The sequence below is a fragment of the Pongo abelii genome, chromosome 2, assembly GCF_028885655.2.
Source record: "Pongo abelii isolate AG06213 chromosome 2, NHGRI_mPonAbe1-v2.0_pri, whole genome shotgun sequence".
Taxonomy (NCBI): Eukaryota; Metazoa; Chordata; class Mammalia; order Primates; family Hominidae; genus Pongo; species Pongo abelii.
This window is the reverse complement of record NC_085928.1, coordinates 129,161,534-129,177,440: the sequence shown is the minus strand read 5'-3', so window position 1 is coordinate 129,177,440 and position 15,907 is coordinate 129,161,534. Positions and strand designations below refer to the sequence as shown.

Genomic DNA, 15,907 nt, shown 5'->3' with positions numbered 1-15,907 from the left:
CTCCTGACCCTCAGGTGATCCTCCCACCTTGGCCTCCCAAAGTGCTGGGATTACAGGGGTTAGCCACTGCGCCCAGCCAAAAACCAGGTCTTAAGACTTCTAGCCACAATCTCTTGGGATAGTATTGAAACATTCCATCTTCAGTCCAGCACAGATACCTGCCTGAGGCCCTCACAGAGGTGTTATGATGACTCTGTTCTAAGATAAATGTAAAAGCCCTCATGATGGTGTCCTTTAAGCCCCGGGCTGGTTTCCAGAAGTTGCTATTCTTGCCCATGCAGGTGGACGGTCTCTCTTTCCTTAGCCTGCAAATACCACCTCTTCTTTCGCCAAAATACCACCTCTTCTTTCGCCAATTTCTTTGCCCACAGAAACTCCCCAAGTCTCACTCTCTAGCTACCCAACTCATCACTTCCTGGTGTGATGACACACTTGGAATCCCAGAAATTTGTGGCTGGAGAGGACCTTCCAAGTAAACTGCTCAATCCCTCATTCAGGGGAAGAGAGAGCTTAGTCCCAGATGGTTGTGACTTGCTCAAGGCCTCTCAGTGACCATGAGGAGGTTGCAGCCCAGGTGTTCAACTCCTAATCCAGGGCTCGACCTATCCTACCTCCGTTCTCTCCTCTGAGGTTGCTCCTCCAACCTGAATTCATCCTCTGTTCCTGCTCAACTTTTGAATCTCCTCTTCTCCAGATGTGTCTAACCATCCCTTGGCTTCAATAACTATCCCACACTTTGTCCTGAAGTTTGAGGATTCTAATTTTAGGTGGGAAATATCCATGGCTTTAAATCAGTCACATAGTAAGAAGCTTATTTTTTTTCTCTGAATTCCTCAAACAGAAAATCTTGAGTCAGTGCTGATGTGCGTCTCATGCTAGCCAAGCTCCCTTTTCAGCAAGAAGTGAGGAGGGCTGGGGCTCCTGGCCTGAAGCAGGCACAGTGTCCAGTATGAGTGAAATGACATCTGATTATTGTATTATTTGCATTTCTCTTATTTTATGAGTACCTTCTAATATTGACAGTTGGTCTGGTTTTCCAAGTAAGCCAGAGATAAATGGTTTCCACTTTAAATAGTGTCAAAAATAGAAGGAGTCGTCAACCTAAATTGAAATATTAGCTAAGTAAACTTTAGGTATATGAGGATAACTGTCCCCACCCGCTACCCGCCGCACACTCTGGGTCCTCAAAGCAGTGGTCTACAAGGGAGTGAGGTTTATATAAATTCATAATATCAATGAAGGAGGAGGAGAATTTGTGTGATGCAAACCTCTATTTGGCTTGGAGGGCACGTCTGTTTACTCAACCCACGTATAAAACTACCTCATAGCATATATTTTAGTCAGCAAGTATTCTAGCATGGTGGAAATGATTTACTGAAACTTAGACCTTCTCCTGAAATCCAGCCAAAAATCTGATTTGGAAAACCAAGAAGTCCTATTTAGTTTCTGCCATCATTGTTACTGAATCACACTGACTGGGTAATTAGTGACATATAAAGTTCTTTAATTCTCTAGTCTTCTTTCATTTGAGCATCATGAGATTGTTTTTCTCTCCTTCCTGGTCACTGACTAAGTGTTTGCTGAACTGAATATTTGGTTTTTAATAAATGGAGGGGGTCACCTTTGTCTGTACCTCATTTTCTTCCCACGTATGTAAAGGACCGTGTCTTCCATTGTGTCGATGTTTCTCGGCAGAAGAGCGATGGAGGTTTCATAAACTGAGTTTCTACATCTGGCAGCACAAAGTGGCCCACAGTTATATTTTTTGTAGGGAAAGATATGTTTTTAGATGACCAGTCTGCACAGATTCTGGGAGGATTTCACAGTATTTGTAACCTGTTATTTTAGATTCTAAGCACATTTGTAGTTCCAGTGGCACAAAAATAAACTGTGTTTTCTTGGAAAATGTGTGTGTCTGGGATATGTGACAGGAGTTGCAACCTTAAAGAAGATTTCCAGGCACTTATAGTTGAACCATGCCAGTAAAAATATGCTTATTTAGACATTAAAATCCTAGGATGCCCACGTAAGTATCCTAAGCAATGTGTGTTACATGAGCATTCTTTGCTAATGTGCTTTAGCTTTGAATGTTCTTAGCTCTGGCTCCTGCAGTGTTAATGTACTGCAGGGAAAGTTGAACTCAGATGGTGGGTCTTAGTTTCTGTTCAACACATTTGATGGTGTGTTTCTTATATTCAAGAGAGCAGTTTCTAGTGTAGGTATAAGTCACATCACAACTGGTAAGGTAGACTTCCTCACTCTTAATACTCAGCAATGTGGAAGTTTTTCTTGGGCATTCAGAAGAGAGAGAAGGCAGCAGGTATACCCTTCATCTGTGTATTCAGCAAGCACACTTGATCATCCATTGTCTGCAAAGCTGTATGTAGAAATGGGGAAGACAAAGAGGAAGTTGGGGACCCTTGCTTCTGGAGCCTGAAGTCTGCTTTATTTCATCGGTGTTTCACAGAAAATCAGGATAAATTGCTTCTTTTGTCAAAATGATATTTTCAAAAAGTTAAAAAGCAAAAAACTCATTCAAGTATTTAGTAAGCACATGCCAAAAATTTATTTAACTCGTTGATGAAGGGAGTAGTAGGATGACAAAGCTGGTTTAAAGGAGGATATGAGAAAGATATTCAGGTAGATAGAAAACAAGAGAGAAAGGAGGGAAGGAAAAGAGAATACCAGAATAAGATTGCAAAGCTAGATACAAAATGGTTCATTTCCTACAGGGCAATAAAACAATAATATTTGGGGTTATTGTTCATCTGGTCAGAAATGTTTTGCACCTACACTAGACAAAAATTATGTGTAATTTACCAATTTTCTACAGTCTGTATAGAATCTGGGTCCAATCAATAGTAAATAGTAAGTCAAACAAAGTTATATTTCCTGTGAGTGTTAGATGACACTTCGATGGGCTTGTCAGTCAATGCTGTAGTACATTACTACCCAATAGCGCTTTCTGCAATGATGAAAATATTCTATATATGTGGTGTTTAATATGGTAGCTATGGGCCAGATGTGGCTATTGAGCATTTGAAATGTAGCTAATGTAACTAAGGAACTGAATTCTTAATTTTATTTACTTTTCATTAATTTTGATTTAAGTAGCCTTATGTGACTAATAGCTACCATGTTGGACGACATAGCTCTAATATGCCATTAAATGGGCAGACGCTCATTTTTATTTCTTGTTTCCAATTTTGAATAATTTTTTTTAAATTGTATTTTAAATGTTGTGAGAGGAGCTATGTAAAAGAACTCAGAGAAGACTCCTTTGAAAAAACTAACTCTTGAATTAGGCAAATAATTTCTTTTCTTTTTCTTTCTTTCTTTTTTTTTTTTTTTTTTGTTGTTGTTGTTGTTGTTGCTGTTGAGACAGAGTCTCACTCTGTCACCCAGGCTGGAGTGCAGTGGCACAATCTCAGCTCACTGCAACCTCTGCCTCCCAGGTTCACGCAATTCTCCTGCCTCAGCCTCCCAAGGGCTGGGATTACAGGCGCGCACCACTGTGCCTGCTAATTTTTGTATTTTTCAGTACAGACAGGGTTTCACCATGTTGGCCAGGCTGGTCTCAAACTCCTTACCTCAAATGATCCTCCTGCCTCAGCCTCCCAAAGTGCTGGGATTACAGGAGTGAGCCACTGCATCCAGCCAATAATTTCTTTTATTGGGTAAAAATCCTCGTATATTGGTTTTCTTTGTAGTGGGCTCATCTGAAATTGTTCTGGTCAGCAAGGGAGCCAGTTATGAAGATAAGCCTGTTTGGAGGGAACCCAACTCTGGTGTTTTCCAAGTAAATCAGCTTGGAATTAACTTTCCTTTAGCAAGATAATAATGGTCATGTCTAGTTTTGATTAAAAGGGGCTTTTGGGTTTGCAACAAAGGAAGAAACTATTGATATCTCATGAGGATTTTAAGGTTTATGTAAGTTAACTTTTCTGCTGCCATCACTTCGTTACTCAAAAAGAGCAATTAATGCATTGATAAGGTTGGCTTTGATTTCTTATGAAGGTCATTTGCTTTACTGAGTTTTCTCATCTTCTTGCTTGCTTGCAGGGCTTTTTCCGCAGAAGTATTCAGAAGAATATGATTTACACTTGTCACCGAGATAAGAACTGTGTTATTAATAAAGTCACCAGGAATCGATGCCAATACTGTCGACTCCAGAAGTGCTTTGAAGTGGGAATGTCCAAAGAATGTAAGTGGAGTCTCAAAAAACTTTTTCCCTGTTTTCCTTGTCTCTGTGATTTGCTCACCTTCCACAGTCATGTGGAATTCACACATGACACTAATGAAATCTTGCCAAGCGTAGGTGTGAATAGAGATGACATGAAAATGGGGATTGATATGGAGATTTTGAGATGAAACTTGAGTGACAGTTGGTGGAAAGGCAGGAGTTAGGCGTCATGGATGGCAGATTTGTATTCCAAAGCAGTGGCTAACTCACTGTGGATCCCAGAGCCATTAGCAGTAACTCAAGCATATTACACAGTCACATGGCGACTCCATTTCCCCTATCTTGACAATGGGTATAAGGATCTTCGCCTGTATCGGTGAGGATAAGATAAAATGATAGGCATGAATGTTAATAGTAGTCATAATTTGCCCTTTTTTAGGAGGGAAGGATTGTATAACTTGTGGAAGAAACATTTCAAAATCTGGGACGCTGGCATTTTTCCAAACTTGATTTAGTTTTTCTTCTCCAAGCCATCTTTTCCAAACAATAATGCATTTTATTAATGCAAAAGATATTTTTAAAATACATTAAAAATTGGCTACTGGTCCATAAATATCTGATGATGGGGATTTGAAATATACAGGCTTTAGTATAAAAAGAGTATATATGCACTGTAACCAATTTTGCTCTTTCTCTATTTGATGTGTACAAATGTAGGGAATAAGAAAGTATTAGGTGGATGGCTTGGCTCAAGCAGGCGTAGGGAGGTCATGGGGATATGTGCCCAGTGATGCTCTTGTGGGACTGCTGCTCTTCCTGTCACTCCATCATGGGGGGATTTTGGTGATGGCGTGCTGTGCACATGTGAGCAGTGGGCTGGGTGCTGCGTGGGGACCCTAGAGATAGCTGAGACATGGCTACTGCCCTCCAAGAACATGGGACAAAGAGCCAGGCACCCCAACCGTGATCCTCTAATGGAGTTGGAGGAATTACATTATGAATCAAGGGCTCTTAGATTTTGGAACGGGGAAACGTGACCCTTGGGTGAAAACTGATTGAAGAGGGAAAGCCCCTATAGCCAACCAGAGGCATTGCTCTGAGGGTGCTCAGCTGGGAATCTTGCCCTCTGCTGGGAGCTATTGCTCAGGGATTGTAGCAGATGTTTCTTGGTAGACCACCCAGATATCTTTCCTAACTGTACTCCTGCCCCTTCGCCTTTCCTAACTGTACTCAGATTTTAGTTTTCTTTTATACCCCTTAGGTTTCAGTGTTTCAGAGAAACCTTCGGGGCCGGGATCCACTCAGTCAATTAAAGCCAATCAGTATATTTTATGTTCCAGCCGCATGTGTGAACATGTAACCTAGGCTGGTTCAATGAGAGGGAATTCAAGACTCATGTGTAGAATATCAGGACAGGAGCACCCTTCCCTCCATGCATGTGAACAAGGAAACAGGTAGCCACAAGTACCCCTGGTGGCCATCCTCCAATCCCCAGGGAAGTCAGCTGTGGGACAAAGCATGCACTATAGATGGAAAAGTGGAAAGATAGAAATCAAGCCCTTAATAACACCATTGAATTACTGAACCAGCCAACCCTATGAAACCACTGCCTCCAGGTCATTTTGTTATATCTGCCAAGAAGAATCCATTACGGCTTTTGGAATGAGTGTCTTGTTAATATTTAGAGTCCTCATGAATGAGAATGGACTGGGTCATCAGACAGGAAAACATCCTGCATGTGCCATTCCTTCTGGGAAGCTCTTTTTCCTCTGGGCAGTTCCATCTGCAGATTATGGGTCACTTGGCCACATTTCATCCCGTTCCTTTCCCTCCCTCCAAATTTTAGAGCCATTGAGTTACTCAAAATCCATACATTTGAAGGTAGGAAGCTAACATTCAATTGGCTCAGGCTCTAAATCCTACCACTGAAGAGAAAAGCAGGATAACCTGAAATAGCCAGATTATTCCTATGTGTGAGATTCACAGGATGATCACCTACTGCTCCAGTTTTGGTCTGATGTTCTGTAGACATAGATGTCACACGGCATTTCTGTGGGAGAATTTCAGTTCAGGCTGAAATTATAAATGAGTAAGCCAGATGTGGACTCAGGGAAAATCAGTACTTTTGCATTATTTTGTGTGGGCTGGAGACCCATTTCCTGCTTACATTACTTAAAACCCATATCCTGCTGCTCTGTAAAAACTGGCAGCTTGGTTGGCAATTAAAAAAAATAATGTTTACACCCACAGGAAAACTCTAGCATCAGCCCTCAAGGAGCTTATCACCTTAATTAGATTTAAAAATATAGAAATGGGAAGAAAATGGGATCATTATGTCCAAGTACACAAAAATAAATATATTTTTGTTAGAAGGAAATGAAGGGAAAGAAATAAACACTTGGAATATAGAGATTGAGAGTCTAATTGGATATTTTTAAAGTTGAAACAGAAGGAAGCAGGCAAATATGAGAATCAGTAACCAATTATACCACAGTATACGCAACTGAAATGAAACCAAGAATAATAGATACTCATAGAATGTTAGAAGTGAAAAGGGATCTTAGAGATTGATTTTCACTCACCTCTCTCATTTGACATACAAGTACACTAGGACTCAGAAAGATGACACGGTTTTCCCAGCAGTACCAACTGGCTGAAGACACAACCAAGACTACAGTGAAGTCGGCCACCTCTCCTCCCCATGCCTTCTCTGCAATAGCAAGATTAGCAAGATTCACATTCCATTCTAGCCATAGGACATGTCAGTTCATCTGTATGTGTCAGAATCCTTTAGATGAGTGATGGAAAACCCAGCTCAAACTGGCTTAAGCTACAAAACTCCATGCATGTCACTGAAATGTCCAGAGTAATATGCTGGATCCAAGGGCACATGTTTGTTTTCAGGGCATTGTTTCTCTTTGTCTTTCACAGCTGATTTTTGCTGTGCTGGCTTCATTCTCAGGAAGATTTTCCCCATGTCTAACAAAGAAGGGCACCAACAGCTCCAGACTGTTAATCTATTGACCCCCCAAAAAAAAGAGAGACTATTAGATCCCGATTGTTCCATCAAAGCCTAGGGACAGATTCTCATTGGCCTAACTTGGGTCATGTGCCCCTCTATGAATGCATTGCTTTGGGCAGGGCATTTCTTTGGGCACGGGATAGAATATTGTGATCAGCCAGGTCTGGATCGTGTGTCAATATCTGCAGCCCAGGATTGAGGTTGACTTCACCCAAACCATGTGAGTGGGGAGTGTGGAAGAAAATGTTCCTCAGAGGGGAATCAGAAAGACAGGAGGCAAAAACAACCTCATGTCCACCATGATTTGTCAGGTCCCACAGTGCTGTTCCCAAGGCACTCTTCTTTATGCTGTGGGAGAAAAAAGAAGGATAAAACTGAGAAAACTTAAGAATCATTATAGTAATAGCTAACTGGACAGGTATTTTCTATGTGCCAAGTATTACATTAACCCCCTTTTTTTTTTTTTTTTTTTTTTTGTCACCCAGGCTGGAGTGCAGTGGCATGATCTCAGCCCCCTGCAACCTCCACCTCCTGGGTTCAAGCGATGCTCCTGCCTCAGCCCCGCAAGTCGCTGGCATTATAGGTGCCTGCCACCACGCCCAGCTACTTTTTGTATTTTTAGTAGAGATGGAGTTTCATCATGTTGGTCAGGCTGGTCTTGAACTCCTGACCTCAAGTGACCCACCCACCTCAGCCTCCCAATGTGCTGGGATTACAGGCATGAGCCACCACACCTGGCCTACATCAACCACTTTGAATGCTTTATCCCATTGATCCTCATAACAACCCTATGAGATAGATTAATTACAATTCTTCCTTCCCGGGTCCCACCGTTTTTTTGGCAGATGTGGAAGCTGAGACACAGAGACATTAATTTACTCAGGGTAACACAGTAAGGTGCAGTGCTGAGATTTGGAACCAGGCAGTTTGATGAGAAAGTCTATATTCAAACTGAAATATATACTGCGCGCCATAGGAAGCAGCGTTTAAAACTCCGAGTTCCTTTTTCCACTCCATTTTATTGCCAGTGGTTAATAAAACAATAACCATACTCCTTGCTCTATATTAGAGATGTATCCCCTAGAAAATCATGTGCAAATTTAATTTTTATAGATCAAATTTGATTTTACATGTGTGAGGGGATTTACAAGTAAAAGAAATCCTTTAACGTGGGCTGCCAGAACAGTATGCTTATTTCTTCATTTTTTTTTTCTGTTTTGTAAATGCTGCTGGGTATACCTTGTATTTTCCAAGGGCTTGTAGAACTAGGGAAGCCTTTTTGCAGAGAAATAGCTATCTGTCAAAGCATAGAATTTGAACATGGTAATGGCAAGTGAGCAGCATTCTAAAGGTGGTACAAAAATTTATGAAGAATTGGAGAAGGAGGCAAAGGAAGCAAACTGACTCAAAGTTGAATGATGAACTTCTGCTGGTGGCGTGGGAGGTTTGTAATGATGTCAGAAGAGGAAAGCATGTGGCAAAGCCCTGAAATAAAAACAATTAATGAAAAAAAGAAACAATAAATGAAGGCATAACATTTGGATTATGAAAGAAATGTCCAGACAAGCTTATGATATAGATAACAGCTAATGGTCCATGATGGGAAAGAAGATTTAAGATGATACTGTTTGGAAATCATGGGAGTAAAGCCCTAGAAAGCCTGATCATATGCATTTAAGTCAGTTACAGAAATTCCAATGAATAGTTTAGATCTTTAAGCCAAAGGTCAGCAAACTATTTTTTAAAAGAACCAGCTCTTCAGGCATGGTAGCGCATGCCTATAATCCCAGCTACTCAGGAGGCCAAGGCAGGAGAATCACTTGAACTTGGGAGGCGGAGGTTGCAATGAGCCGAGATCGCACCATTGCACTCCAGCCTGGGCAACAGGGTGAGACTCCGTCTCAACAAAAAAAAAAAAAAAAAAAAAAAAAGAACCATCTCTTTTTTAAAAGATGTTTGAAATTTTAGAAAATATTTTTGAGGCCCTGTGCAGTAGCTCACACTTGCAATCCCAGCAATTTGTGAGAAGGAGACGGGAGGATCTCTTGAGCCCAGTGGTTTGAGACCAGTCTGGGCAACGTGACAAGACCCCAACTCTACAAAATTTTTTTAAAAATTAGCTGAGAGTGATGGTGTGGACCTGTGGTCCCAGCTACTTAGCTAATCGGGAGGCTGAGGCAGGAGGATCACTTGAGCCCAGGAGGTTGAGGCTGCAGTGAGCCATTTTCATGCCACTTCACTCCAGCCTGGGCAACAGAGCAAGACCCTGTCTCAAAAAAAAAGAAAATATTTGTCCCTGTCTTCATTACTTAACTTTGCCATTGTAGCTCGAAAGTAGCCATGGAAAATATAAACAAACAAGTGTGTTTATGTTCCAGTAAATCTTTATTTACAAAAGTAGATGAAGGGCTAGTTTTGGCCCACAGGCCATGGTTTGCCAATGTCTGCTTTAAGTGGCTCATCCAGTGGCCAAGGATGCCACTTAGGGCTGCTCTGTGATCCCATCCCATGCTTCTCTCCTACCAGTAGACACACCCAGCTTCCAGCCACACTACACCATGCTGACTTATGAGCTGTATGTCTCCATTTTTCTGAGGATTCACCTCTTTCTCCATCAATTGAACCCCAGGAGCCTGATGAAATGTCATTTCCTCTTTGAAGCCTCCCCTAAGCCTCATTCCACACTCTAGGCAGAATTATTCATTCTTCCCTCCCCAACCCTGTTTCCTCACAGAGCTTCGCACAAAGCTCCATGAACCGCAAACTTATTATATTATACAGATACTACAATTCTTCACACATCAGTGAGTCTCCCTGGCTGGATTATAAACTCCTAAAAGGCATGCATCATGTCTTTCTCATCTTGTAGCCCCTGAACATAGCATGAAGCTTTGCTCAGTGAAGTTAGATTGATCAAGTGGTTAAATGTGACCAGTTTTAAAGGCAAGCCCATCTTCTCCCTGGCTTTACTTTCTGAAAAGTTGTCAGAGGCAAAACAATTCTAGGTGTGTATTCAAATCATAGTCATTCGTTTATCTGTTAGGGGCCCAGAACAAGTTATTCAACTTCTTTGAGGCTGTGTTTTCTACCTGGGTGAGAGGAACATTGGTATTGACTAACAGCCCAGGCGTGACATGAGAATTGATGCTTTTAATCCTGTTTAGACAGCAGTGTTTCCATAAGCTGCTTCCTCTTCCCAGTTCCCTCCCCCAGAAGACATTAGATCTTCTAGGGCTTTTGCCAGTGAAAAAGGCTGAGCTGAGCAGGTGTCTTGGGTAGTTGTGCATGGCAGAAGCCCAGTTAAGAGGGAGAAGCAAAGATGGACATGTACTGGGGTTTGGACCTTACTTTTGCCAAACCTTAGCTATCAAAGAAGGGGGTCCAGGGATAGGGGAGACACTGGGGTCAGGAGGTCAAAAGGAAAATGGAAGACAAGAATTAGGCCAGAATTATGACTCGGGTGCTGTGAGGAAGGGACAGTAGTATACCCTGGATGCCCCTGAGGTTAGGCTAGGTTCCCATGGGTCACTGGCCTCCTCCAAGACTGGGTGCCCCCACCCTGTGTCTGTAACAAAAACACCATGGAAGGTACTGTTGCTGCCACCCCCTCATTCTAGTTCCTTTCTTTCTGAAAACCACTGGCCATGAATTCACACAGGGAGCCTCTTTGTATTGCTCTTTGAGGTTATGTTTATGTGCCCATGCCCTTGAGTGATGGGCAAAACACGTCTTTGATTTTGTTTGAGAATGCTTTTTAACGTTTATTTCACAGCATTTTTTTTTCCTATGACAGCTTCATAAGTGTATTTGTAGAATAGAGCAATTGAATAATCTCTGAATTTAAGAGTCCCTAAGCACTCATTGACACCTTCTCATTTGGGGCATATTGAGCTTAAAAACAGCTTTTCATAAAGTCTCTAAATTCCAATTTATACTTTAGACATGAACGTCCCCACGGGTCGATTGGATGGAATGAATGTGCTTTGTACAGACACTTAGATACTTCTGTGGGAGGATTTTGTTGCTCTGTGTTTCTCTCATTTCCCGTTTACTGTTAAACTTAGATTAAAACAAACCTTCTGGACTAAAGGCACTTAACCTCAGTTAGAATCACCTTTGCTTGTGCACAAATTATATTGATGTGCTCATTGGTTCTACTGCTGGATTTTACTGGCTTAATAACAGGGAAATTCATATTGTAGGTTGCACTGTGTAGTTGGGAAATTACATAAAAATCATCATCAGGGCACTTAATGTCTTTCTAATTTTAGTTTATTTCTTCATTTGTTCCCGTGTTAGATCCCAGCCTGTTACTTTGCTTCCAGGGTTCACTGTGATCATTTTGTTCTGTTCACCAGAGAGTACCATTAACCCTCACCTTCTCTTCTTGCTCTGTGGCACACAAATCCCTGAAGAGCCCCCCAAAAGTAAGCGAAAGGCTGGAAACTTCCTACTTTTATACGTTAAAATGTCCTAGAAGCTGGAAAATAAAAATCTGCTGCCCCTTTCTACTTGCCAAATATGAATATTTGCCTGCATCTGCTTAGGAGATTTGAAAAAAAAAAAACAAATTATGTTTGGGTACCAGCAGCCCGGTGATGTCAGTGCCACTGTGGGACTCAAAGCCCATTAACACTCAGACTGCAAAGGAAGTATTAAAATTCTTTCAGCTTTACTAGTACATTTCTCCCCACTGACTGTCTCCTGGAGAGGGGACACTCAGTACATTCTCACCTTAGAAAAATGAGAAATTTCCATTACACAATAGAACAGCACAGGGGAAAGAACACAGGGCTTTGAAGTTAGCCTGAGCTGAGTTCAAATGCAGCCCTTGCCTCTAGCTGTCTCAACTTGGGCACATGGCAAAATTTTGCTTCACGTGAAATGAACTAACCCATTGCGTGGAGATTATCACAGCAATGTTGCAGGATTGTTTTGTGGATTGGACCTCATGGGGTAATGCATTTAGCACCGTGCTTGGCACATAGTAGGTGTTGAATGAGAGTGGTTCTCTGCTGCTGCTTCTTTTGGTGACACAGTTTGGTTGCCACTGTTGCTGCTGCCACAGCTGTGTTTTATTATAGCTACAGCCTTGATTATACTTCAGGAGAAAAGTTAAAAGTAGAGGCTGTATTCATTTTGAATTGTTTAGAACACCACAGCTTAGAAGTGCAGCTCCAAATATTATGTCACAGCCTTAAAAATAAAGCTTGCAAGCATGGTTTCTAAAATAAATATCCACCTTCCTTGGCTACTTAAACCGGGAGCCAGATGGCTCATTTGCCCAGAGATGCCGAGACATGTGTAATCAGAGAATGGGAGAGTGTCCTGGTATCCTGGAACCCAACTCCATGGAGAAAACTGAACTGGGGTGTTAGAAAGGACGCCTGGCCCCCTTCCTTCCTCAGTCAGCTCAAGGTGAGGCCATCAGGGTCTTCCAGCAGTGCTGAGCCCAAGCTAAATCACCACAGAGGCAAAGTTGCCCTTCCCCTTCCTCGTCCTCCCAGCAGCTGCCTTTCTTTGCTCATCTGGCACCTTCCATCTCTCTTCTGCCTTATTTGGGACTCTGTGGCCTGCCTTCCTCCAGATCCGTCGTGTCCCTTCTCCCAACCAACTCCCGTCCACCCTGTGTCCTCCTCAGCAAGACTGCTTTTGCTGTTAGCCACCTGAGAGGAAAGCTGGGGAGGACACCAGTGGTGCCGTGGTAGTTCATGTTCATGAGGGGCTTTACTAATGGCAACAGCCCCAAGAGTTCAGGTTATCCCATGCAGCAGATAGGACAGGAATCATATTCTGATTCAGTTTCCTGAGATTGAGAGAGGGTAAGAGACCTGCCTGAGGTCACACAGCTGGTGTACACCCATGGGTCTTAATTCTAATTCCCAGCATCCTTTCAACTACCCTTTGCTTCTCTAAACCGTGAAGTTCTTGCACACATTTAAAGCCACACAGTTTTCAGTATCTTCACCTGTATTCGCTCCCAAATCAAATATTCTATAATTACAGGCAGGGCACAGTGGCCCACACCTGTAATCCCAGCGCTTTGGGAGGCTAAGGTGGGTAGATCACTTGAGGTCAGGAGTTTGAGACCAGCCTGGGCAACACAGTGAAACCCTGTCTCTACTAAAAATACAAAAAAATTAGCCGGGCATGGTGGTGGGCCTCTGTAATCCCAGCTACTCTGGAGGCTGAGGCACAAGAATTACATGAACCCAGGAGGCAGAGGCTGCAGTGGACCAAGATCGAGCCACTGCACTCCAGCCTGGGCAACACAGCAAGACCCTGTCTCAAAAAAAAAATCTATAATTATATATGTGGTTTGATTTAACATGTATACTAGTTTAATGCAGCATTTCCCTAAGTGTAAACTGCACACTGTGATATGAAATGTAATTTTAGGGAATATTGAACTTGGCATAAGATAGTATTAACTCATTTAATGATACAGTTTTTCCTTTTCAATATTTATTGTCTTTTTATTACCAATGAGAAAAATCTCAGTTTGATGCCAATACAGCCTTAATTAATATTTCTTGAATCTCTGCTAATCTGTCTTTTTAACAGAGAGAGGATGGCAACAATACCTAGGTAGGACTGAACTGTATTTATTTCAGATGTCTGCAAATTTTCTTAAAAGGCCAGGCAGTAAATATTTTAGCATCTGCAGGCCATTTGGTGTTTTTTTGCAACTACTCAACTCTACTATTGCAGCTTCAGAGCTTCACAATTGAGCATGGCTTTGTTCCAATAAAACTTTACAAACACGGGCACTTGACCTGAAAACCCTGTTTGTTTTTTGTTTTTTTGTTTTGGTTTGTTTTTTTGAGATGGAGTCTTGCTCTGTTGCCCAGGCTGGAGTGCAGTGGCACGATCTCGGCTCACTGCAAGCTCCACCTCCTGGGTTCATGCCATTCTCCTGCCTCAGCCTCCTGAATAGCTGGGACTACAGGTGCCCGCCACCACACTTGGCTAATTTTTTGTATTTTTAGTAGAGACAGGTTTCACCGTGTTAGCCAGGATGGTCTCAACCTCCTGACATCGTGATCTGCCTGCCTCAGCCTCCCAAAGTGCTGGGATTACAGGTGTAAGCCACCGCGCCCAGCCAACCCTGTTTATTTTTTTACCCTACCTTTCTATTTATGGCAAATGACACCCCTTTCCCCTTTATAGTAGTAATACAAACATTTCCTCTAAATTTTATTTAAGAAAAAAAATCAACTGAGACAGAAATCGTAAGTGTATAGCAGCCTGTGAATATGTGCAAAATTGTGAAGGCAGTACTTCAAAGGACTGAAGTTTGAGAAACACTGGTTTTATATGTTCTTGTATCTTAGGAATAGAAGCAGAGTCTGCAGCTGTGGCCTGAGCCCTCTCAGAGTCTCTGTAGTGCTCCAGTTGCAGGTCAGATCCCACTCACATGCCCCTGCCTTGCTGCCTGCCGCTAACCCTTCCTCACATGCTGAACTCTGTGCACAACTTGAGGATGGGAAGGGGGGTCTTGCTTTTTTGCATCCTCAAGGTTTAGACCTTTCCTGATAAAACAAAGGGTCAATGAATGGGTGGGTCTGTCACAGTGGATTTTAAGCATCCAGGGGAACTGATGGAGGGATGCAGTATGCGGCTTAAAGCCTGGACTTAAGGGGCAGTCAGATTCATACCCCAGCCCATCACTTACTTAGCTCTGTGTGATCTTGGGCAGGTCACTTAACATCTGTGTACACCAAGTTGCTTGTCTGTAACATGAAGAGAGTAATAGTACCTACTTCATGTGGCTATTGTGAGAAGGAAATGAATTAATATATGGCAGGGGCTAAAAACAGTACTTAGCTAAGCATTAGCTCCTGTTACTGTTCCGGTATCTGTTATGATACCAAGCCATCCTGGTCTCTAAAGATTGGTGTATTCGTTCATCAGTGGTTCTTAGTGATTGTACAGGACAGCTAATGCTCCTTCCAGCCCAGTGGTCCCTTTACTCAAAACAAGAAGTACATGTCCTTGGGACTCAAATCTACCCCCACGAAGCAAGGTGATGGGTAGATGGGGCCAGAAGCAGTTTCAGCTCTGAGCCAGGTGATCCGATGTTGGAATTCATGACACTTCATCGCTTACAGAATCAACTCCAAATGTCCAAATGTGTTAGCATGGGCAGAAAGCCCTGCACAGCTGCCCCAGCCTGCCCAACACTGATCTCTTTTCACGCGCCCCCAAACGTGCCACGCACTAGCCATCACTGACCACTCGGTGTCCTCTCATGTGACACAGCATCCTTAGGCTGTGCCTGCTGTTCTCTCTGCCTGCAATGCCTTACCCTCCCTACTCCTCCTTGAAGCCACCTTCTTCCTAAATGAGCAGGCATGTGCACATACACACGACACACTTTTCTAACAGCAAGGAGTGTGGGTCACTCTTGCCTCTCCATGCTATGAAGTGTTAGTGGCACCTCTATTGAGATGACTTTCAGAGTCAAACTGTTTTTTGGGGGATCCAGGAGCTTTCGGTGTGTGTGTGTATATGTGTTGAGAGAGGGAAAACTCATCACACAGGAGGTCCCTCACTGGGTGGGGGTGCTTCGAGGACAAGTATGGAGTTTGGTTTTTATTTATGTCTTTAATTGTGAGCCTAGTGCCTTGTACTTAATAGATATTTCTGGAATGAATTGAAAGCAAAGGGTATGGCTGGGTACGATGGCTCATGCCTGTAAT

General features: G+C 42.6%; 1 protein-coding gene across 7 annotated transcripts in view; it reads left to right on the top strand.

Moving 5' to 3' along the window:
- Nucleotides 1-15,907, top strand: part of RARB (retinoic acid receptor beta) — a 779,733-nt gene that overhangs the window by 679,606 nt on the left and 84,220 nt on the right. For all 7 annotated transcript variants that reach the window (XM_024244251.3, XM_054552500.2, XM_054552498.2 and 4 more), the window contains one exon: nt 4,063-4,204. In XM_024244251.3, the coding sequence (XP_024100019.1) occupies nt 4,063-4,204 (142 nt within the window). The remainder of the gene's footprint in view (nt 1-4,062; nt 4,205-15,907) is intronic.